At 44.2% G+C, this 25,169-nt stretch overlaps 1 protein-coding gene across 2 annotated transcripts; it reads right to left on the reverse strand.

Annotated features, from left to right (window-relative positions):
- Positions 1–2,339: 2,339 nt before the first annotated feature.
- Positions 2,340–21,128, reverse strand: LOC131281615 (ATP-binding cassette sub-family G member 4-like). 2 transcript variants are annotated; one of them, XM_058310958.1, is made up of 8 exons: positions 20,755–21,128; positions 12,254–12,384; positions 5,068–5,185; positions 4,817–5,006; positions 3,925–4,749; positions 3,333–3,501; positions 3,155–3,255; positions 2,340–3,085 (listed from the first exon to the last, which is right to left on the reverse strand). In XM_058310958.1, the coding sequence occupies exons 1-8, from the start codon at positions 20,784–20,786 to the stop codon at positions 2,585–2,587; spliced, it is 2,067 nt and encodes a 688-aa protein (XP_058166941.1). In that variant the 5' UTR covers positions 20,787–21,128; the 3' UTR covers positions 2,340–2,584. The 2 variants fall into 2 exon arrangements, with proteins under 2 accessions (XP_058166941.1, XP_058166940.1); XM_058310957.1 differs by lacking the exon at positions 20,755–21,128 and having other exon boundaries at positions 12,254–12,455.
- Positions 21,129–25,169: the final 4,041 nt, after the last annotated feature.

The raw sequence follows: 25,169 nt of genomic DNA on the forward strand, positions 1-25,169 counted from the left end.
GTTTAAAAATGTAGTTTTGAATTTTGAAGAATTCGTTTTTAGTTTGAAAATATAATTCTCTGTCTTCGAGACACTGAAAAAGAGAATCGAAAATACGTAAAATTGATCCCCTGAGCTTTTTCTAGCTAGAAGGCCATGACATTTTTGTTAATATAGTAGAATTAATGATTCAAAATCATCAATGTAGTTCAAAACTTAAGTAATTTTATTCAATAGATTAAAATATTTTTTCCGGTTTAAGTATAATTTATCATTTTTATCAACAATTTTGATGAACTCCATGGTCGATGTTTTTTTTTTCGTTTCAAAGTTAGATGAAACCTCTAGCTATTAATTAACCCCAGCAGATGATCTGCGACGAGCTTAATAACGTTTTAATCGTCCCCAACGCCTTGGCCGCACGCGGTATGATTTACGGTGCCTCATTAACTACGCTGAGCCAAACCGCGGCTGTGCAGAGGGTCGATTACTATTTTTTAATCAGAAGCAAGCGAAAGGCTTTTCCTCCCCACGGCACGACCACCAGCTGACAGTATCGCCACGAACCGTGGACCACCGAGCGTGGAGAGCTTTTCACTCACTTTCTTTCGCCACTCGATTAATCCTCCGCGTGGCGTTGCGAGGAATTATTAGGGAGCGCTTTTTTCCACCCTTCCGAACGGTGAATCAACGGGAGGGTGCAAAATGGTGGCATTTAGACAATTCTACTCGAGCGTTTGATGAGTGCAACAAGTGGTTGACCGCCAGCCGTTCATCGAAATCCCGGGGCACACGGCAACGAACTGGGGACCATTCTCCGAACGAACCTTTCATCCGGGCCGCACGCGCACGGCCTCACAAGATGATCGGTCAAGATTAATGGTACTCTCGGCTCGAAGAGTGTTAATAAGAGGCTTCTCGAAGGGGCCGTGGCGTTTCCCTTCCGTCGTCGGTTTCCTGCCGATTCTAGAGGCTTTGAGTGCATGCAGCACAAAGGGGAAAATTGCAACGATCGGAGGCGAGAAAAATTAAGCTTTATGAAATGAAATCATCCACCACGCCACGAATGAAGGTGAAGCGTCATGCAGAAAGTGGCTCCGGTAGGACGGCGTTATAGTGGATAAGTGTATGCAATTGTAGTTGGCAATGCAAGCTCTCTCTCTTTCCGCCGAGTTCGAAGCCCATGCAGATGCATTGTGCATTGTGCTTTCATCTTCAACTGTTCTCCTTTTTATTCCAGTCATCTTCTTGAGCAGCAATAATCAAAGTATCGGTGGAAGTATCGATGGATGAATTATGAGGTGTTTGTTTCGTAGTTTGCAGCTCATCGCTGTCGGTTATTTAGATGTGTCTATTCTAACCCTTTTACGCTCGACATGGATGATGTCTCTTCGATTCCATCTACTAACGATGTTAGTGAGTATATTGGACAGGTTAAAGAATACAATGGAACATTGACTTGGGAGGATAATTGTAATGATGCCGTCGAGCCTGACTTGTCCAAAAAGCATCCATTGTAATGTAATTTGTTTCAAAATATATTAAAATACGCTTTGTAACAATAAATCATCTAAGTTACATTAATAATTATCATCGGAATAACCTTCAAACTAGAAAATACAACAAACATTAAAAATTGTAGAAAAATTACCTGAATAAAAACTAGCATGACGTATAAAAATCGTAAAACTTAAAAAAGCGAATGATATAGAATCCAAACATTGGCGGAATTTACTGCTTACTGTAGCACTATTCTGTATTTGCATCCACATCCAAAAACACCGGTTGTTATTTTTTACAAAAACCACATTTTTATTCACCGTTATTTTTATTTTTATGCTTACTATGCATCCTTCATCTAATTAACAAATCGGTCCTGCACAAAATTGTATATTCATGATGTAATTGCTTTCATTTAAAATGTTATCACATTTAGACAGTTGTGTTTTTTGTTGTTGTTGTTATCATGGTTTCTTAGAAACATATTCTACTCTACACGGTATTCAACTACAGACAGAAAATCCCCGTTCCTCGACTCCGATTATCGATCGACGCTTATTCGCACGTTGCGTGTGCGCTTGAGCTTAAACGGTAAAGGGTCGTTTAGTTAAAAGACGAAAAACGAAAAGTAAAAAGTTCCAAAGTCCCTTCTGTTGCTAGAGAAAGAGAAAGTACTTATCTACGTCATAAGAAAGCTCCTTCGCACCGAGTGCCACCCAAAAAGGCACGCTTGTTTCGAGCTGCTTTTTCCACGTTTTTGATTTGAAAATTTCAAAAATTGGCAAATGGTTTGAAATGTATGGGATCTGGCACTGCGGGATTGATATGTTTCTTTACGTTCGGTGTGTCAAGTCGTTAAAATAACCTCCTCTAGAGTAGCTATTCTTCACTTTCAGGTCTGGCGACCATCATCACACTGTTTGTTCTCGCCTTCAATTTTTCGTTTGCTTTTCTGTTGCTTTTTTTTTGGTACAGTTACAAAAAAACATTCTGAAAACATTACATGCTACTTTGGCTTACGCTACGATGGTATCGGAGTTTGATGGAACGAGCAACAACTCTTCATCAGCTCAAATTTTAAAATCGTCGAAACAACGTCACATGCTTATCGGGTAGTCTTCAGCTTCCAGCGCAGGAACAGGAAGGCCGCGACTCGCAGCACAACAAAGATGATGATCAACGCCACGATGTCGAGCGTGAAGTTGGCGTCCAGCATGTCGAGCTCCTCCAGCGTGGTGGATGGGGATTTGAAGTGGCAATACACCTGGTGACACTTGAGCTTCTCGCGGCCGTACGAGTAGGTGGCCAGAGCGGTACCCTCGAAACCGTAGCGAATGTAGGAGAGATAGGTGATCCACCGCAGGTAGATTGGAATGGCGTCGAACGACACGAAGAAGCCGGAGAACAGCAGGAATGGTACGGACATGACCGGCGCCAGGAAGACACCGTTCTGGACGTTCATCGCGGCACCGACCACCAGCCCGACGCTCTGCGCCACGAACGAGATGAGCAGGCAGGAGCCCAGGAACATGGCGAACCGGAACCACTCGAGTGGCTGCGATGTGAAGTAGTACACGATCGAAACGTACAGCACGCAGAAGATGGTCTGAAAGAAGGGAAACAAATGGGACGATGTAAGAATTGCTCTTCTATTCCCCGATAAAGTGATACTTACTTGGAATGGTATATCCGAGACGGTGATGGCAAGATAGTACGATCGCAGCGAGTACCATCGATTGAAATTTTCCTTCAATAATACCGGCATCTCCAGTGGGACTGAAATCGGTGAGAACGAACAGATACAGATTGATCCTACTTTTAACAAGAAGGTGCCCATCATTGCCCCAACTTACATGATAGAATCGTAATTGTCATGGACGTGTACATCAGGAACAGCATGTTGAAGAACAGGAAACCAAGGTTACTAAGCACCTTAGCACCATCGTTACCGATATCGTAGTACAGCGTGCCGATCAGGAAACCGACCAGGATGTGAGCAAACAAACGCAAGTACATAAGAGTCTGTTGAGAGATAAGAGAACCAAATCGTTAATATGTTGATCGTCACCGCTTTAACTTCTCTTCGATAAAGGCGTTATCAGCATTTTTTTTTTTCTTGAAATAGTGTTGCAATTTTGGCTCTAAAGCGTATCTTTGACACAGAGGATCAGTTGTTTCTCTAAGGCAACTTTGATTGCTTCTAGCGCATTATTTTTGTAATTACAGTAAAGGATACAGAAATACAGTTTGCACGGTTTTTGATGAAGAGAGCTACAATAAAGGTAATTCGCCGCCTTTTATCTTCGAAAACTAAGTGCTCTCTTCATTAGCGGTATATATTACATGGTATATGTAAAGTACGGTATATGTAAAAATCGATGCGTTATTCCAACATGGATGCGATACAAGCAAAAGTTAGCGAATTCGGCTATATGACCAACTTACCCAATCGCGTCTGCTGAAGAGCAGCGTTCGCTTCAGAACCACCCAGAACTGGTGGAACTCGGAGGTCGGGTAGCGCTTCGGCGAATGATCACTGTCCACCGAACCTACCGAGGGCAGCAGCGCACTGCTCACCTCCGGCTCCTTTTCCGGTTCGACCGCAATCTTGATCGTTTCCGTTTCCTTCGCGATATCGTTCACCATCGACGGTGGCAGCAGCCCGTTGCCGCCGAGGTTCAGATTGTCCGCGTACTTGTTCGCACCGCCGTTCATGCGCTCGTAGTTCACCTTCAGGTTTGCGTTTCCGTTGGCCGCGTTCTCGTTCTTCTTGTTCTTCTGCGCCGGGAAGTCCAGCTCCGTCCGGATGTCCTTCTTGCCATTCTCGATCGCGTTAACCAGTTTGCGCGTGTGATCACCGTGCTCGCCGCACGACACCTCGATCACGTAGCTGGCCGGATTGTGGTACGAGGGACACTCGAGATCGAGCGTGCCAAGGAACGGCACCAGCTGCCGGGTGCTACCCTGGTACACGCACTGCCCATCGGCCAGCGTGTACAGCTGGTCGAACATCTCGAACAGCCGGGCCGACGGCTGGTGGATGGTGCAGATGATCGTGCGACCACCACGTGCCAAGAACTTCAGCAGGCTCACGCACTGGAAGCAGGTCGAGCTGTCCAGACCGGAGGTGGGCTCGTCGAAGAACATGATCGGTGGATTGTTGACCAGCTCGAGAGCGATCGAGAGGCGCTTCTGCTGTCCACCGGACAGATTACGTGTCAGCGTGGGCCGATGTTCCTCCAGGCCGAGTGTTTCCAAAATTTCTTTGATCTGTAACGAACGAGAAGAGCTGAATCAAACTGTATGGGCAACAGGAAAAGTTTACACGATCACCTACCACATGCTGCTTCTGACTCTTCTCGACCGTCTGGCTCAGTTTGAGGCTGGCCGCCACATTCATCGCCTCCTCCACAGTCAGGTTGGCGTGAAGCTGGTTATCTTGCATGATATACGCGGAAAGCTTGCGGAACTGGCTCAGGTTGCGCTCCTTTTCGTTCATCGTAATCGATCCATCGATGTTGGTCGTCCTTAAAAGATAACAAATAGTTAAAATCCATCCAAAATAAGTTTAATGCTTTGATTACTTACTTGTATCCGGAAAGAATGTTCAACAGCGTACTCTTGCCAGCTCCCGACGGTCCCATAATGGCAGTCAGCTCTCCAGAGCGCAGTTTGCCGCTTACCTCCTTCAGGATGGTCTTCACATCTAGAGAATTAGGAGGAAGAAGAAAAGCGATAAAAAAATATTGATTAGTAAGTGGAACTGAGCTTGAGAATCAGGTTTCGAAATAATTATTTTCCATTTCGCCATAAACATAGTTCCAACGACTCACACCACATAGGATGTCGCTCTCAGTCACCTGCTCGAACATGGCAATTAATTCCACGATTAATTCCCTCCGTCTTCAAACTACCGCAAAAGGCCATCAGGTTATGGTGCCGGGTAAGTAACAACGGCAAGTTGGAGATGGGGAGGACAAAGACTGAATCGCTTCGTCGGTGCAAGTGTTCGATATGGTTACACAGCTCGCGGGAATGATTGGCCTTTTCTACCGTCCAATAATGAATACTTGCAACTGACGGACGTACGGAGGACGTTTAATTGATCCTCACGGAAGGTCACCGATGCGGGGCGGACGGAATAGTTTAAAGATTTAATTTACACCTTCGGGGTTTCGCCCGGCTTGTGATTTATTTCAAGTATGGACTTACAAAGCAACGGGAATCAAAAATCGAAGCCCATTTCAAACGATAGAAAAATTTGATAACTGTTAAATGCTCCTTCAATCTCAATCTCAATAGCATGTCGAGGGTGTCGTAGGGGCAAGTTTTATTTCCTGCTCGGTTAAGTTGTGTGCATTTCTTTTTCATTTGGGATTTTCAGCTACTCAAAGCAATTCCTGCGAAAACATTCTTAATTGAAGGAACATTTTCATGATACATCTAATTATTTGCGATTATATTTTTGTGCGTTGGATTTCAGTTAAAGTAAATCACTGAAGCCAACACTTCCGGGTAGAGCACGGACTACGACCGGATAAAATCCGTTTGACGGTCGGAGAAAAATGAACTCTGTTCGTTTATACCTTACATGTTCAAAGGTTCCTTTGAAGCCTCCAACTTCGTTTATACCTAAGGCGTTGAAGTGTTTCAATGTAATGGATGATTGTTTCTTTTCAAACGAAGTCGTTGGTAATCATTTCAATAATTACACAATAAGATAATTAATTCATAAAAACTACAAATAGGATCCCCAGAAAAGCGATTAACACTCTTTTTTTAAATAAGAACCCTGAAATTTTCGAATTCGTTGAGAATCCGCGGCTTAAAACCTCGCGGATTTCTTCCCATACAAACGGGAACGAACGGATTTGCCCAAAGAGCTCATTTCGTTCACATTCAAAATGGCAGGTAAAATGAACATATTTAAGGGGAGATGAGTGAAATTTTTCCCGCGCTTTTTCACTTGAGTGACCTTTGACAATTCGATTCGAACGTATATTTTTCGATCGTAGTCCGTGCTCGACGCGTTCTTCTTGGCTGTTGACAGACTTCTGTAATTTTTAGCCCAGTAACAATTCAAAAAAGATTGAAAGTATGCAATCGATGCAAGTTGCAATCATAAAATATAAAATTTGTGACTGCATTTTCTAATCTAATTTTCTTTTTAGTAAAATCCAGATCAAATAACAAAACATCTAACCAAACTACATGGAATACACCATCGAGGGCATTGAGTCTGAACCGGGGCTACCCTTTCCATGTCAAGACGTAATGCGAGACGTGATGCACAAACGGCCACGTTCCATAAAATTTCCCACATTAATAATTGCAGTAGTATTGATCATTCGATTATCGGTTCAAAAAGTTCGAATGAGGGTATCGTCGTTTCTTCGGTTGCACAGCCGATGAAGGAAGAAAAGATTTTCTACCTTTATCAACCGTTTATCAGTTCGATTGTTTCCCCACGAAATTCGATTGTGGCAAAGGCATTCGAGGGTGCCGTGTTTGTGTGTTCCTACGACTGTTGGATCAGATGATTCGTGAACACTGGCCCAGATTTGCGAACACCGTCGGCAACTGGCGCCACATCGACGAAATACGCCTTCTTCTCGGGCGGATTACTGTGTTCTTTGCGCCAAATGTAGAGAACTGAAGGAAGGAGCACAAACAACTTACGTACCAACCTTGCCAGTATTTATTATATCTGGCTTCAACTGTCGCCGCGCTCATAGCTTGATCACATTCATCATCGTCTTCAGCGTATACATACCGTGACGTATTTGGCTAGCAAGGGCCCGCCGTTCATTCGTTTATCAAATTCAGAAGCGCCATAAAACCACATCTGTTGCTTTGAGACAAGGCATCGGCAAGGTCAATTCCGGTGACCGCTGCTCGATCGCTTATTAAAAAGTAAAATATCTCACCCCCCCAAAGGAACAGGTTGTCGGAAACAAGAAGATAGCCGCGAAGCGGCAACGGCCAAACTATCAACCACGCCAACACTCAGAAGGTCATATTCACATTATGGAGAGAGGGGAGAAGGGTCTGGATCGCTTGGAACGCTGGAAATGTTTGATTTTGGCAACCATCATTGCCCCGGGACGGTGGAACCGGTTTTTGCGTTCGTTAGATGGAGCTGCGTAGAGTCGAAAAACCGGAATGCTGACAATGACATACATCGTCGCCGGCTCCGAAGATATTCGTCGTCGGCTACACGGGGCCCGATTAAGCTACTTAAGCTAGACTTAACCCCACCTGAGATAACAAGCGAAGAACAGGCCTACGAAGAGTGGGATTTCCCGGAAAATGTACCCGGTACGGTTCAAGGTTGACGTAACTTGCCGCCTCGAATGCGTTGGATACAATTCGAACAAAGGCTTGTCGTTTCTAGAGGATAGGTCATTGTACATATCACAAGAGATTTTATATGTTCTCTGGACGTAAAGTGATAATATTCGCCACAGAATAGCAAGATATGAAAACCAGAATATTAAAAATAAAACGACATGTGTGCCTTAAACGTTGCGTTTTTTCATGTTTTGACGATTGTTTTGGATCAGGGGTCGGCAAATGATAATAATAAATGAATGATAAAAATAATTCAATGATAATAAATATCAAAATTCATGGTTAAGTGATACACTTTCCAATATTTAAATTTTTCTTTATGTTATTTCTGGATTCGATAATTGATACTCCATTTGAAAATGGTTTAGCATCAATTTTAAAACATTAATACATCGTTTGAGGTATTTGTCCCACGGTATGTGACTCTGTTCCAACATTTGGCCCTTTTTTAAGTATCGTGTGCCGAACCCTGGTTCGGATGATTACCGGTTATCGACTCCCCGTTTCTCAGCAATCTGCCATGGCATGTCGATGCTATTGATATACAATCCGTATCCGCGTTGGAAATCTTCGAAACGATGTTCTCTGACCAGCAGTAATTATTAAATAAATTCTCCGGGGTTGTACTTTCCGAGCCGTTTCCCATTCATAACAACACCTGTCTTGTAAAAAGTCCCAACCGGCGGGGAACTAATACCTAGTCATCCCTGTAAATGATGTAACTAGGGCAATTAGTTTTATCTACAATCGAACGTCTATAATGAACGAAGCACGTTAAAAAAGTACACACGTGTATACTGTCTATACTGCCCCGGTGGCCTGTGGTTTTGATTGATCCAAAACCGGAACCGCAGGGTAGCAACAATTACCCGAAGTTTATCCACCATCATGACGGTGCGTAGCACATTTCATCTGAGATCTTGTGATACGGTTTTTTCTCTCGACTATTAAAAATGTATTAACCTTGCGTGAACGATTTTCGACTCGCCACGCTATCAACATCATCATTACCGACACGGGGTCATTAATATTGATTTTTTCTACCATCGGTTATCAGTTTGGGGTTATCCAGAGGGATTATTATCAGGGTTAAACGCGGTCTTTGAGTTATTTTTATCCAAAGGGTAAACTTTTTCATTCCCCGCAAACGTAAAACAAATAATGACGTGAATATAACGTCACATCGGTCTTATCGAAAACCGATAGCTTGTGATGCATGAGCGACAAAGGTATCAAACAACTGCAAGCGGAGTCCAATTACGGTGCCAAAGATAATCGGGTACAAAATTGAACTTGTTATCTTCGTTTCGCATAGCAGCAGAAGGGAAGGTTTCATGAACGACTTTGAGACCACTCAAATGTAAAAAAGGTAAATGGGATTTCTATATGGTCTAACTTAATCAATCTTTAACGGTTAGGTGACTTGGAACGTACTTTCTTCCATTTGTGCCGTTGTATAAAGAAATGGTTTCTTTTCACAGAAAACCCTATGGACAAACAGATTACTCATCCATTCTTGATGTGTTACGAGCGGTTCGTCCGATCGAGTAAGTGATCACAAAGAAAAACACCATCGAAGTGCTTAGTAATGTACGATCCCTCTCGAGCAATGAATCATACTCCGTGAGGTGGTGAGCAAAATGAATAAGAAACACGCATATCGTTGTTTCCGCCGAAGCACGGACGGGTTTTGCTTGGGTGAAATCGACCCCCGAAGGGTGGATCCTTGGCCCGCCTCATGAATATTGCATTGAGGCGATATCAACCCCCGCAAGGTAAAAGGAAAATCACAACCTTTATCGGACTGCAAATCTAGGTCCCGTGCCTCGTGCGGGAAAGAACTGAAAATTGGATTTTAAAATCACCCCCACGAAAATGGCATTTGCTGACGCACAAGGACTATTGTTACGCGCACACTGTGAGTGCGGGAGATTCTGAGATAATTTCCCACCATGTTGAATACGCAAACAACTATTATAGAGGTTGAGTTTGATCTGCTCTTTTTTTCTCTCCATTCAAAAATAATTAAAAACTTACGCTGGAAGTTAACCTAATGCCAAGTTTGTTTATCTCTTGCATGACATCCCGTGTCTTTAATAGCAAATGGAGTTAAGACACATCTCTTAACTCCTTTATAAATTACTTTTAGCACAAAAAACGCTACTTAAGTGCACCTGCTTGGATTGTGTTTTTTGTGATAGTTTAAAGTCTTTTCATCTTCTGCTGTTTTGGAGGTTTTAGTTCGAATTCTTCTCTCCTCTCGCTACCAGTATTTTTTGCCCTCCTATCCACATAATTACACACACATTCTACTAATGATCATGAGAAAGGAAAAAAAGTCTTAGACGTTTGGTAAACGTCCAGCGGCTATTAACAGCATTGCAAAGGTCGCTCGCCATCAACAGGGCGTCTTACGACGACGCAGGTTGTTAGTTGAAGGAAAGCTGAAGCTGTAATTAATTGGAGGCACATGGCTTTGTGACACTGGCACTGGTCGACATGCGACAGGAGAAACGGGGGCAAAACCGGTACCCGTCGGATTGATAAAATCACTGACGCATTGGCACGAGCGGTGTGTGGGACTCCCTGTTGGGAATTTTCTGCTATTTCTGACCCCGAATGCACGTGACCAGGACTCCCCGTATATTAATTATCCGCCTTCCGGGCGGGTCGGATGGCTTGCGACAATTCGATCACGTGTCTTCGCCTCACAAAAGCGATCGTACCGAGCGAAGGATATAATAGCCAAGGCGAGGTGATCGGTTCCCGTAAGGTCAGGTTTGATATCATTACTAATATTTGTTTGCTATTATTTGCAGCAAAAATGCCGCCCCATGAAGGGCAGTAAAAGGTAAAAGGGCAGCCGACATTCAATGAAGGAAGGCGTGACATTGGAGTGGCACGAAACAATGCAATGCAAAATGTATGAAACAACCGAAAACATGTATATACCCTTCAAGCAGCATTCCTGGGAACTGAAAATCTTTTCGTTTTTTATTTTCCCTTCACTTCGAACGATTCGTTTTAGGAAAAAACATCTCGAATGGTGGCGCGTGTGGGTTGCATACCATTCCTTATCTTACAATGTCGAAAAACCTTCACTATTGAAGGCCTGTCGACGAATGTTGCCTGACAAAAATCTTTATCAAAACGACTCCTTTCCGGCCGAATTAATGGCTAATCCAGAGCGGTGACAAATTTCCACTCGGAAAGTGATAAGCAAGGCCTCAAGTCGAAGGACAGATTGAATTTAATTCACAGTTTTATTTCCGGCTCGATATAGGGTCATTAGGAGCATAATGAGCCATGCGATTAAAATTGGAAAATTTATACATTTCCTCACTATTTTACATAGTTAGAAAATATTAATTCAAAGAATATTAATTCTTCAGTGAATTGGCCAGTTTTTAAATAATTTACCAGTTGAAAAACTAGTTCCATAATAGCACTTCTTTCAAATTCAACATTTACGAGGTCAAACCATGCAATACTTTCAACAAAACTGTGCAAAACATAGTTTTTGCAGCACAATCGATAGAAGACGTGAGGAAAAAGATCAAACGCCTTTTGATTTTATTTATTATTTTTCGTTTGATACTATTTATCGATCCAATAAATTCGTTGATAAGTTTAAACAACTATCCTCTTTCTTTCAATTTTTAGCTGCTGAACACACCGTGGATTTGTTTGTATGTTAAAAGAGATCGGATCTATATTATACAAAAATAATATAAATATCGCGAATTGGCTACCATTACTCTACCTTTTTCTAATGTATTTGTTTCGAAGATAAATATTTTAATTTATAGTTAACATCAATGAATGTAATCGCGAATACAAAGACGGTTTTTGCTTTACATTGCAAGCCCGGGGATTTACAAACAATTGCTTCGTCGGTGACACAAATTTCCCGATCGATGCAAATAAGTTGCTGCCTAGACAACAAAAAACAAACCACCGCCATCGGGTCCCCTCGTCCGCCTCGTCACGTTCCCCACGCGAAATGTGATCGACTTCGTATAATCGGATGTGCACGCTAAAATCGCTGCCAACTGGTCTTGCCGGTGAACAAGAAAACCTGTCTCGAAAACGGCCGGCTCGCGGCGTATTTCCTTGTCTCGCAGTTACACGAGGCCGGGGGTTCTATTGATCGATAACAAAGTCGACGCCATCACGTTGGGCGCCGGTTGGGTGTTTGTGGATGCATTGTTCCGTTCGCACAACGCCCAACTCCGTAAGATGGTAAAGATCCACCCAACGCGGTAGAAACAAGGGAGGGTATATATTCAAGGTACGTACGATCGTGGGGTAGAATAAAGATGGCCCTAAAGAAATCACGATACCACGTAGCAGGAAGTGGCGATCGTGTACACGTTCCGAACAAAGTGTGAGAAAAGAAGGAGAGAAAAAAGGTGATACTTACTGTTGCGGCGCCCTTCCTTGACCCGGTAGGTGAGATTGTGGAAGGCCAGGTCGACCGGCGGCCGGGCCGGCAGATGGGAGAGCGTCTTCGGCTGCGACGGGACGATCTGCACCCGGACGGAGCCATTCTTCCTGTTGTTATCATCGAGCAAATTGTTAGTGACGCTGGAGCTGCCACCGGCGATTTCGATCGTTTCCGTCATGGTTGCAATTCTGTTTGATACACTCTATGGTCCACCGTGAAATTCGTTCGTTATCCACCGATTTCTAACACCCCTGTTTTGACTACAAGATTTCAACCCCGCGATCTTCTTTGTTGATCACACGAACCCACTCGCTATCTCACTTGCTCGGAGCTGAGAACACGGCGTCTCGCTTTATCTTCGCTCCAAGAAGGCAATGCCAAGATGGCGTTTTCCTGTCACTTGATGTTTGTGTTTTGTTTTGATCTAGCCGTTCGCTCGCACTACATAACAGGCATTGGCGTCATGAAAAGAAAGGCGTTTGCTATCGAACAGATCTTCCCGATTGCAGTTTTTACGTCGCAGTGCGAATGCACTTTCGTTCGACCTGCACACACAACAAACACTCGGGTTGGTTGGAAAACAAGTCGCTGGCAGCGCCACACTGCTGAAGGACGCGGAAGCTGAGAAAGCCGGACTGACAAGGGGAGTAGTAAATGCGCACTTTCACTCTTCCGTTTTTGCTATTTTCTCCCTTCGAGCAGTTACAGCACAGCATCCATCATGCTGGGTTTTAGTTGTTGGCACAAACGCTTCCGGAAACGTGTGGGGGAAAAAAGCGTCGGTTACTTGGACGAAGGCACTTCGAACACGTTTCCGTACACTTCCTGGTAATCCGAGCAGGCCCTCCTTTCACTACACTCTCGCGCACGGCGAGCTGGTGATTCACGCAGGCGTGTACTTTTCTCGTGACACGACCCCTTTCGAAAGCTTCGCTTCTCCTTTCGCTTATCCAAATCCTCCGCCTCCGAACGACCCTGAACGACCCAGCCGGGGGTCTGTTGGTGGGGTGGAGTGGGGTTTTCTTTGCTGTTCTTCCTATCACTGTTGCGTGGTGTTTGTCACACGCACGCACGGCCAGGAAAGAATGCGTAAAACTGCTTGCTGCTCTGCCGCGGTTGGCGACCAAAGAACGACTGACTCGAACGCAATCCGATACGAGGGCGCGTAGCGCGCGAACCCCGCGATCGATATACCGTGGGACGTCGGTGTGTTTGTGTGTTGTGTGTCCGCTGTATGCAACCCTCCCCCCGGGGGCGCATGATCTCGCCACGGCCCCACCATCCGTAGGGGTTGGTGCACTAACACCGGCGTTGTGCAGCGTAACACCACACGCATTAAACCGCGTTTTTCTAGAAACCGCCACCAAAGCAGCCAGGTATGCGTGTGGCCCTTTCCCTTCCCTATTTACCACCCGCTTCGACGGGCTTTTCTTTGCAAACGGAAACACACGCACACAACGCTTCGCTCGCGTTCCATTCTTTGTTCCGCGTATTGCGTGCAACCGCAACTTGCATACGAGCGGGTGTGCAACAAGTGCAGCAGACTGCACGTGTGCTGTGCAAATGCAGTTGATTAGGGAAGGAAGAAGGCAGCAAAATAGAGAATCTATCTGTTTCATTCAAGTGCGCTTGAGTCTTTTTGATAATGGAAAAAGAATGTGCGCCTAGGAAAAGTGATTTCGTTTATCAGATTATCGTGGCACAAACTCGTTTCGTCCCAACGATCCTGATAAAGGCTTCCAAAGGTTGACGAAAATGATTATGTGGTCCATTACACAAAATCAATAACGGAATGAATGGAGTGAAAAACGAGAACGTGTAATTATACAACATCTTTTGGATTCAATTTGTTACTGATGTTCCAACAGATCGTTCTAAAATTTGCAGCCGTTAAAAAAAAGTATCTGTAAACATCAGTTTATGTGCAATGAAAATACAATGGATTCCAACAGCATTGATTCTCTCCTTCATAGCAACAAAATGTGGGTTGGTTCAACAAACGTACAAATACACAAACCACAGTTTGTCTGACTGAAGAGTCGATCGTTTCATTTATCGCTCGCTTGAAGAGATGCACCGTGCAGTTGTTACACTTCTGGTGAGTGTGTGTGTGTGATTGTCTGATTTTTTTTTCACTTTTTATGGCTTACAGTACCGGTTAAACGGGGTCAAAGTCGCTGCAATTATTTGCACCAAAAGGGAAACATCAAATGAACGAACTAACGGATACTCTTTTCGGGAATGAAAATTTAAACTCAATAAAATAGATCAAACTGTCAGCAAATTATTTAGATTTTACTAATAATGTTTTAGATAATTTTTCCAAAACTTTTCAAATATTTTTTGTTATTGCCAGAATCTGGAGACAAAACAATATTGGGTTTTTTTTATTTTAAAACAATATTCTGGTGACGAATTTGGTTTGAAATATTAAACAAGTGTTCCAATGAACACAACTCATCTAGTTAATTCCTACATTAGTTTTGTTATAGTTTGTTCCAACGTTTTTGTAGCGCAGGTGTTTTCAAGTGTCGAAATTGTTAAAATTTTCCATTTGATGTCTAATAAATCTGACCGTCGATCGAGTTCTAGCAAACGCACGATAAAAAATACGAACAAAGATGACGTATTACATGTTTTTACCATTTGAAAAATGTGCCTCATCATCTGTCTACATCTTATGGCGAATTCGACGGGGGAACGAAGCGAACTCTGGGTGGATATCGAGCTGAACATCGTGCTTTTAACGATGATTCACCTTCAAAGGAGATTACTGGTGCCGGTGCCAGTAAGTAAATATTTGCTCAATCCGAGCAGCAGAGGCAAGGCAAATCAAATTTCACGTTTGCTCAGTTGGATTTTGTTGATTGCTGGAGTTGATTGCTTCCGATATATTTTTTTTGAAATCATTTTTTTATTTTAACCGATTACGTAGTTTAGTGGATTTGATTTCCTGGAAACAATTGCAATGCAAATAATGAAAGTTCTTTTTAGATACAACAGTTGCCTGAAAAGGGCGTAGTCCAGAAAAAAGGCAAGAAGAACAACGAACGTCACTCCTTAGCGCCACCGGATACCAATTGTGTTGCGTAAGGTTGACGTAATCTTTCGCTGAAACCCATATGGTTGGATTCAACACAAGCGAATGAACTTAACCCAGTGGTTCCATGGCGTGTACCGCCCGCCTGTCCGTCCCAAAACAAACCGACCCTTTACGAGAGACACATTGTTTGGACTGCACAAGAGGAAAATAGATTTGATTCCCAACGATCAATCCACCAATGCAAGTGTGCACAAGAATCCTTATCGGACACCGCCTGCCACTGTCCAATCGTCCAAACATCGACGACCCTCCCGGAATGAGACGCATGACACTCTCGGGTGACGGCGGTTCTACAAGCCGATTCCTACCTCCACCCTCATCAAGCCAGTAGCGATTTGGACTTTGGAGTTCGAGTGGACTTTACACTGATAAGCGATGGAACTTGGTGAGGCCCCGGACTCGCTGCTTAGCTAACGATTGACGGCAGTTTCCGTCCGCTCATTTGAATTCCTATCGCGAAGTACAGCTATTTCGGACTCGAACGCTTAAAAACAAATGCTTGCTCATTTGACAGAACGTGATTTGATCGGTGAGGCAGCTTAAGATAAATCTCGTCCAAAGCAACACCGATTCGACGATGAAACTAATTAAACTTTCGCCTTTTCGTTTCGTTTCTTCAACTTCGCCCGGCCGCATAGCCTCCCAGCGATGCGGAACAGCCTTGAAACAGTCCGTGTTATCTGGCCGCACCGTCACCTCCGGGGGGACGTAAATATTTTGGAAACAAATGGCGTGTAAATAACACATCCACGAGTTGGATCGACTAATGGGCAAAGGTTGATGTTTGTGAGGTAACACTGCGTGGAGTTTACCGTTGTGTCGTTTTAAACAACTCCACGCCGACCAGTTGCCACCGAGGCAAAGATAGAATAGAACGTCTTGAATATATACATTTTGCAAGTAAACAAGAACATCAGGTTAATTTATTGTATTTTTTAAGTGATTGACGAACCAAAATCTTATCAGCTGGTAGCAAGGCACTCCGGGGTTTAAACACCAAATCGGTTGACAATGAAGCCCTTGAAAAAAGAACAGAACCGATAAGCCATGAAAGTCTGTCACCTAGGGCTGCGAAGGCCCACACAACACCCCTTCCAGACTGTGACGTAGGTGAGCCCGAAAAAGGGACCGAACTTTGAGCGGATTGATAACAGACTCTTTACCACAACATCAATCTCAGATATAGAGAAATCGCTGTACACACGTATTTGTTGCTTGTGTTACGTAGTCTCGCAAGCAATCGATAGACACGGAATCTCGTAAAGTCTTTCAAACATGCCTTTCCTTGACCCAGGCGTTAATGAGATACAATTAAAAGCAAATAAAAAGAGTCTGTGTGTGCACAACTGTCGAACGAGCTAAGTAGACGTTAAGTAGATGATGGAGTGCACAACGCGAGTTGCGGAAGTCTGTGCTATGTTTTCTCATTTTATTCCAAATTTGATTCTAATTTAAAATCATGATATGAGTAGGAAAATCCTTCATTAAAATCGCGAGAAAGCTATAACATATAAGCCAGAGTGTCTGTTATTGGAACATGTTAATCATACCGCTTATCTAGTATTTCCCGTTTTCGCGAACATCTGGGGTAAATCGCTGTAGTAAAACATTGTCAGTAGTTACTCACAGCACTGTACTGCTCTTTAAACCTAGCTCAAACCCGCTCAACTTCAGTTCGCGTTCGAGTGCTCTGAGGTCAATATGTAAATCAGCACACTTGAAAAGTTTTGACGTCAGCTCGAAGCCCGAACACAAAGCGAAACCAGCAGCACAAAGACGCCCCGAGGGGTTGCCTTTTTATCAGCCCTCTGAAGGGCTGCAGCTTCAAGTGTGGTTGCCCTGCACTGTGCCCTGTATACTGCACGCGTTATCAGCATGATGTTCCCACTTGAACTACCCCCATATTGGAGCCGGAGCAGTGTGTACGTTTGTGTACTAACCACCACCACTGATCGCGCGGATCACCGAGAGCTCTAAGCTGTGGAATAAACACTCTCAAGAGGGTGGAATATCTCGGAACAGGGGGAGACCCAGACAAGCGGAGTTGACAGTTGTAACTAACACGATCTCCTTCAAACCATCCCTCGATGGGTGTCCACTTCCGGGAGTTCGGCGCGTTCCGCTTTGTGCGCAACGTTAGAGCCAAAGAAATCCTAGAACGCTTGAGGTTGGCTCCATTAGCACTATCGTGCCTTTTTGACCTACTTCATGGGTGCTAGAAGATAGCCGCAGTCTATTCGGCAACGGTTCTACTTGGTGTTAAGTGCGTAGTTCATAGAAGGATATGCAATTGAAATCTTTTGATATATGATTTTAGGAATTGTTTATATGGGCTACAAAATGAAAGAATCTGGCTGTGTTAAGGTTTCATCTTATCAATTTTAAGCATCTGAAGTATATACTGTGATATGGAAATATCGGAAGGTAATGAACTACGTTATTTTTGAATAAATTATGATTCGAAATGCAAAATAAAGAAGCTCTAATCTCTAAAGTGCCAATTTTTTCGCCAGGTCTAGCAAAGAGCTACTTTCTTAGCCAACACCAAGCGAGCTGGTGTCTCCAAAGTTTCGCTAGAGCGTCTATTAGCGGAACAGAGCCGGGCGCTTCGTTCGATTACGAAACGATGCCGTCAAAACCCAAGGGTAACGATCTCTCACTCGCTTGAAGAACCCGTTCCCAACCGTAAGTCGTAATGTTAGTGGCGCACGCGGTTTTTTCGCAAGCCCTCTTTTGCCAACGGCTTCGGCAGGGAATTCCGGAGAGGACGAAAACATCGGGCATGGAGCACCTAGGGTGGCCGGTGGAGGGACCAAGTTTAAGTTTACACCGGTTGTACGGTTAGGTGTCCAGCCCCGGGGGGCAACCTTCGCGGGGAAACGTACCAACGAGGTTGGGTTGGGAAGGGATATTAACGTCTACCCCATCCTCCGGGGGTCGAACCGTTACCGCAAGATCGCACTTTCGCAACGTCGCTTCACCCCTCTTTCTTCTCATTTCGCGCTTTTCTGCCCCGGACGTGAACCACTCCATCGGAGGCTTCTCATCAGCTAGGTTCACGACACACGATGCACCACCGATTCTACGCTCTTGGCTTTGGGTTTGGCAAGTCGTGAATGCAGCTCCGATGGTTGGTTGCCCAAGTGGGGGTAGTTCGATGTGGTCGGGGAGGGGGACGGATCTTGCACACCGCGGACTGGTTAACCGTTGGAGGAAAATCGAAGACTGAGGCAAAGTGGCAGGGGGTTAACATTTTCTAACCCGTTTCTACCGCACACGGTCAAATTCGCGACCGATCCGATCCGATCGCGGTCGAACGGGCAGGTGTCGGAGGGGGGAGGTAGAAGCAGGGATAGAAAATTTAAAAAAGAACAACAAACATATACCTTTAGAAGGTGGTGGTTTTGAAGGCCGCCCGGTGCAACTTCGGTGCCAACGTACACACTTTATGGGCAAACATAGCGGGCGCTCCAACGCTATGCGCAAACGTAGGCTCGCAATCATGCTCATAGTGGAAAATGTACGTGAAAAGCGCGCAAAAGTGGTCGAAGGAAAAAAACTTCTCCCAACGCCGATTAGAAGAGCAGCCAACACAATTTCGAACGTGTGTGTGTTTGCATGGAAAAGGGAAAGATCGACCGAGAGCTTGCCTAGACAGATGCACGTCTGGGTAGAACGTTTAACCTAGATTATGATGCGATAGGGTGCAACTCGAAGCTGACCTCACCGAGAACAACCTTCTCTTCGAACGATGAACGCCTCGTTTTACGGTGCATAGTGTTCGACTTTGCCCGCCATTCATGCTGTTTTCAAAGATTCGATGGAACCGCTGGCTAAAGCTTCTCCCGTAGTGTTAGGCGATCTTAAATCTGCCGCCATGTTAGCCATATTGTCCATGGATAGATGAATGACAGCTGTCACCGGGGTTGCAGGCAGCCTTCTACTACTATTCACTGCTACTAGCCTTAGACATTTGTCAACAACGTCCGTTTGTTGCTAGGTTACGTGATGCTTGGGCGGCTTTGGCACTAGACGTACGCAATTTCCTAGAACCCGGAGGCAACCACGCGGATCCACCCGATTCTCCTCTCCTGCACTAACAGTTGCCACGGGACTAACGCACCGTAACGCATCCAAGGATTGCTATAGGCTCTACCGACCACAGGCCAAGGTGTTGCCGGTTGAAACACCATTAGGCAACGGAGCGACGGTAAGCAATGCTATGTAATGTACCCTATGCTGCACCAGCATGGCTACTAATTAATTCAGTTCCTCCAATGTGGATTGTTCTGCTTGAGGATGGTATGCAATTCGAAGAGCTACGAGAAGATTCCATCCATGTCCATTAGGGTAACGTGTGTTGCACACTCAGAACAAGGTAAGGTAACCAAATGGTTCAGTGCATGCAAATACAAAACATTTGTACATCATACTAAACGTGGGATTGATTAATTGTTTGGGATCCACAAGCCAATTATCTACAGTTGATTGGCAAGGAGTTCCTGTTGCAGTGAATGATTAACGAGATTTTGCTCTTTAAAAGCGACAATTGTCTCTTATAATTAACGTGAGTAGAATTGCTTCCTGCAAAACGTTCATGAACCACCCGATTTCTTACAACTTTCAAACATTTGAACTGCCCGTTCTGTGCACACGAGGTGCAAGTCCCTCGAGCTGATCTCAAACCGATCGATAAGACCGTGCAACTTAAGGTCAAATCCGCCGAGCGATTAGATTTTGTGATGAAAAATAGCTCGCGTTTGCCAAGTGGCCAACGGAAGGCTTTGCACTGGTGGCGAGTTCAATGCCTGCGGGCTCTCGAAGTCGATTGGAAAGCCACGACGCGTCGACGGTTGTCTTTCCGTTCGCGTTTGTCTCAAGAACCGGTCGTAAATGTTCGAAGAGACGAAATCAAGTTACGGCGCCTTGCGTGCGCCAAAACAATCGAAGTAGGTCAAGTTGATACGACCAAAAAACTAACCGCCCAAAGCAAGAACAGTGTGCGACACGCTCAAGCCGGGTTTAAATTTTATATTATTTCAGTTAAAGTTTGGTTTATTATTTCATCGATCGGCCGCTTTTGAATAAAAAAACCAATATAATTTATTTAAAGCACAGATAACCTCGGCGTGGTGAGTCTGACCTCACCCATTCTAATGCACAACGTTTACAAACAACCATCGCACTACTACAATCAGCGCACACTGCGACCATCTTTCTAGCGTGATTCAAAACATTACAATGCCATTAGGTATTCACATGGAGACGCCTCGGGAAAACGGTGGAAAAACGAACGAATGCGGTGGCCGTGTCAAAGAAAATCTACTTTGCCGTCGAACGAATGCGACCGCTAGCACACAAATAAAGCACTTACATGTTGTTCTTCAGCACGTGCTGCTTATCCATGGTTGGAATGGGGAAGTTCTAGTTCGCCTATTTATTTTCCCAGCTACCTTTTTTTCAGTTCGTTGCACTCCGATGTATCGTGAGTTTTTAGGTGCGTATATTCTCGGTCTTCACAACGCGTTTTCACTACAGCAGAACCGCACCAAACGCACTGGTTAGCCAATTCACAACTGCCGACCTAATTTTAGCTCCATCAGATGTACGGTCAGATGTGACGAATAATTCCTAAAGTCCACAGTTGAATGACCAACGAAAAGTACAGCAATTTACATCGATCGATGTTTAACTTTCTTCTCCCGCAAAAGGTCGAATTGTGACACGAAAAAGCACACTTTTCCACACACCCCGTAAAGACGATCCTCTCGAATGGGGCAGAAGTTGTCGAGTGATGCCAGTACGGACTAAAGGGGTGTGCACACGTCGTCTGCGCGTTCTTCGGGCGCGGCTAACGCGCAGACGAAGTGTGCGGATTAGCTTCGGCAAAATTCGAAAAAAAACTCCTGCAGCGAGAGTGAGCAGCAATATACTGCTTTCCTTTGCAACCGTACAGGAAGCAAGGTAAATTTGGTATGTTTACGCATACTACCTTACATGTAACGTACATCCCAAGATGCGCATCTTTGATTTTTCTTTAATTGTTTTACCATGAAGGAAATTTAATAATTTTGGTTGCTGTTTTCTCATTCATGAGAACTACAATGTCGGACTCATTCTTCAGAACTACAATGTCGGACACAAGTTGTACACGACATCCATTGCTCATTTTTGAGCATCTGAATATCCCTTTGCACGGCTGCATCGTGCATATCTCATCAAATTTCGTCAAAACCGCTTAGCTAAAGGTAAAGGTCCTACATCCTAACCCGTGAGGCAGTCCCAGATCACGATATACAAACTGTGCCGACGGATGGATAGCTCGAATCTTGGATCATATAGCTTGTTCCGGAGCTGTCTCACATATGTCATACCTTGAGTTCATCACTGAACAGCACATTTCACCAATGGGCTACACATTAGTGAGCAAATTCAAGCCGAGCCTGGCAATGCTGCACGCTGAGCTTCGACTGTTGTTAGAAGGAAGCTGCTTGATCCGGAAACCTCTGACCGATGTTCTCAGTGACGGACAACTGCAGTTCCATTATGACTCGCGCAGCCGAGGTATATGGTTCCGTTCTATGATCAATGCTGCCTTCTGAGTATTATAAGCAACACTGCGTAGGGGTTCAAGAAATGTAATTTTTATGCCATTTTATTATGTTTGTCCAAAACTGTTGCATACCTTAGAACAGACGTTTTGTAGATAGGACATTTTAAAGAGCTAACGAAAGCAGGCGCTCGTATAAAATCATAGCATCAAAATATAAAAAAATAGCCGCGGTGCTATTACACAGCGGTTCCAACACACCACGTACCAGCTGCAAGGTCGCACTTCGCATTAAGACCCCTTGGTGTACGAAAGGCCGACTACAGTATCTTTCTAAGGAACTAAGGAAGGGATAATCTAGGAGACCCATAATTTAGCGACATATCATAAGAAACAATTATAATACTCTTTCCTTTCCGGCTCCTCCAACAGTAACAGAAAAAACTGCCTGCAGCAGGAATGGGAGCTCCGAAAACCCGAACATTTTCTTATCCTGTCGCTCTTCTGGTAGGCAATGGATAACACGAAGGTTGCCGAAATCGGCCCGAAAGGTTACGAGCAATTTTTTTCACTACCACTGCTTTGATTTGTGTACGTACACGAAATGCCGAAATCGTTACTTCTCTCTTTATCCTATGATAATTTTTGTTCTTCCATCTTCCTCCGATGTATGTTCGGCACATGCAAAAAACACGAAGTACTGAGAAAAATGCCGATGAAACAGTTTCGAGAGAGAAGGAAGAACAAAAATGATTATATGAAAAAGGGAGACGCAACGAGTTCGGTGTTTCGTGTACATACACAAGTCAAAGCAGTGGTAGTGAAAAGAATTGTTCGGAACCTTTCGGGTCGGTTTCGTCAACTTTCGTGTTTTCCATTGCCCACCAGAAGAGCGACAGGATAAGAAAATGTTCGGGTTTTCTGAACTCTCACTTCCGCTGCAGGCAGGATTTTCTGTTACTGTTGGAGGACCCGGAAAGGAATGAGTGTTACAATTGTTTCTTTTAATTTGTCACCAAATACTAGAGCCCCTAGTTGGGCGCTAAGGTTTCTGGTTGCTGTTCTAATCTGACGGTGTATGCAAACTTTTGAATGGCCTCTCGTACTCCTGTGGGTCTCAAGTTGCAAGTCTGCCCTATTTTGATATGACCTTCAGAGGACTTTTCGTATGAGTACGAAATGGGTCACACCAAACTAGACCAACGCTAGAGTAAAATGCCTGAACTTTGTATCAGCTGCAAGGTCATACAGAACCATATAACTGGTAAAAATAGCGCTATCTTGCAATTTAGGATAACCAAAACAAACATTCCTTATAAACGTTTAAATTCCGCTCTTTAACGAAAAAACAATAGAAACAGGGAAACACATTTATATCTATCACATTTATATCATAAACAGTTACCTATCATACGATTCCTGTATCAGAAAACCTGTTTGATTGGAATTTTAAGGAAATCTGTGGAAATCTTATCTGTGTATCTATATCAACTTAAAAATTATTCATTTTGGTACTCCCTACCACCTACGTAATATACATGAAAAGCTGTGGCGATCCAACCTGTAGTTCCAGTAATGTAGGCCAGCCGTTCCGGGCTCATAAAAAGTCCTCTGAAAGTGATATGAAAACAGGGCATTTGAGAAGATTGGTTACACGATTGTCTGAAGGGCTCAACCTCTCGGTTACCACATGATCTATTGTCCTCCAACCATAATGTCATAAGCCCAATGATTTTTATTTTATTGCAATGAACTCATGACAGCGCTTATGTTTTTCGATAACGCTTTCAAATGCCCTTTTCATAAAATGTTTTTCTTTGGTCTGTTGGCTCTACAAGAGATAACAGCTACCAAAATAATTAAAATTCCTTCATGGCCAACCCACTAGAGAAAACCCAAAGCTGCGCATCTAGGGATGTAAGGCGTTTTTAAGATTGTGTGCGTAAGCATCCTGAAATCCGGAGTGCAGCTCAGATTTTACGTTGCTTCCTGTACGGTTGCAAAGGAAAGTAGTATAGTGCCGCTCACTCTCGCTGTAGGAGTTTCTTTCGGGGAGGAGTTTTGCTAACACGCGCACGCCGTCTGCGCGTTCTTCGGCCCCGAAGAACGCGCACACGTCGTCTGCACCCCCGGTAAAAAAGCGAACGTCAAGCGAAACGTCGGAACTTGGACCGTGCGTGTGTGCAACCGTGACCGCGTACGTCCGACCGTCCGATCGTCGTCTATCAACTGGACCTGAACTCTAACGAATGGCCGCCGGTTCGCTGGTCAGGCCGCCACTTCAAGACCACCCCGATAGAGACACGGCAGTGCAAGCGAGAACGGCGAGCACGAGAAAAAGAGAACAAAATTATAAAAATCAAATGGCAACCGCGCGGTTCAGCAGCGGTAGGCCAGTATTATGCTGCCGAACCCGAAGCACGATCACGAACGGTCATCGGTATGTAAGAAAGGCCAAGTGGTGGAATGGGAGGAGGCCACGGAGCGACTGGTTCTTTTTCCGATTTTCAACTACAGTAGGTTTCAAATGTTTTAAGCCTAATTGACATCTTTTGAACGAATTTTTCCTACATATGCTACATTTACAACAAAATTCTAATACATTTTTCAGCTTGTAATAATTTGGGAGTCATCTTAGGGCAAGTGGAGAGCACGAGACACTAAGCAACAATAAAAACAGTAGACTAAATTAGGCCACTTACTGTATGCCGGCGACAGTAAATCAAACCCCCACGGATTGTTCTATGGCACGGCCACGGTATTTCTCAGTATGGGTGTGGCGGAAGCTACCTTCCCCCACAGCGGCAAGATTACATCCCGCGCCGTCACGGTGAAACCGCGAGTCAGATCTTGTGGTGTTTGTGTTGGTAATCTTGAGAGGAAGATCCACGGAACCCTACGAGCATACGTGAAGATGGTAGAAATAAAAGAAAAATAGCTTAAAAACTCACACCACGCAAAACGAGCAGAAACCGCGATTCCCACCACGATCCGATGCGATCGACGTTGCGAAGCGATCGTGTGGACTTTGTTTACTTTGGTTGCTATTTTATTTATCTGCGATTTTCTTAACCAATTGAAGTATTTTGTTTGTTAAGTAGGAATCGTGTTATTTAAAAAAAGTATTTGTATTTTTGTTGCAACAGGGAAGGTATGGTTGAACAGCATTCATTGCGTTGAAATGTTTTAAATATGTAAATTATTATTTTTATCGAGCGGAATAAATTTTCTATCAGACG

The sequence above is a fragment of the Anopheles ziemanni genome, chromosome 2 (genome assembly GCF_943734765.1).
Source record: "Anopheles ziemanni chromosome 2, idAnoZiCoDA_A2_x.2, whole genome shotgun sequence".
NCBI classification, from domain to species: Eukaryota; Metazoa; Arthropoda; class Insecta; order Diptera; family Culicidae; genus Anopheles; species Anopheles ziemanni.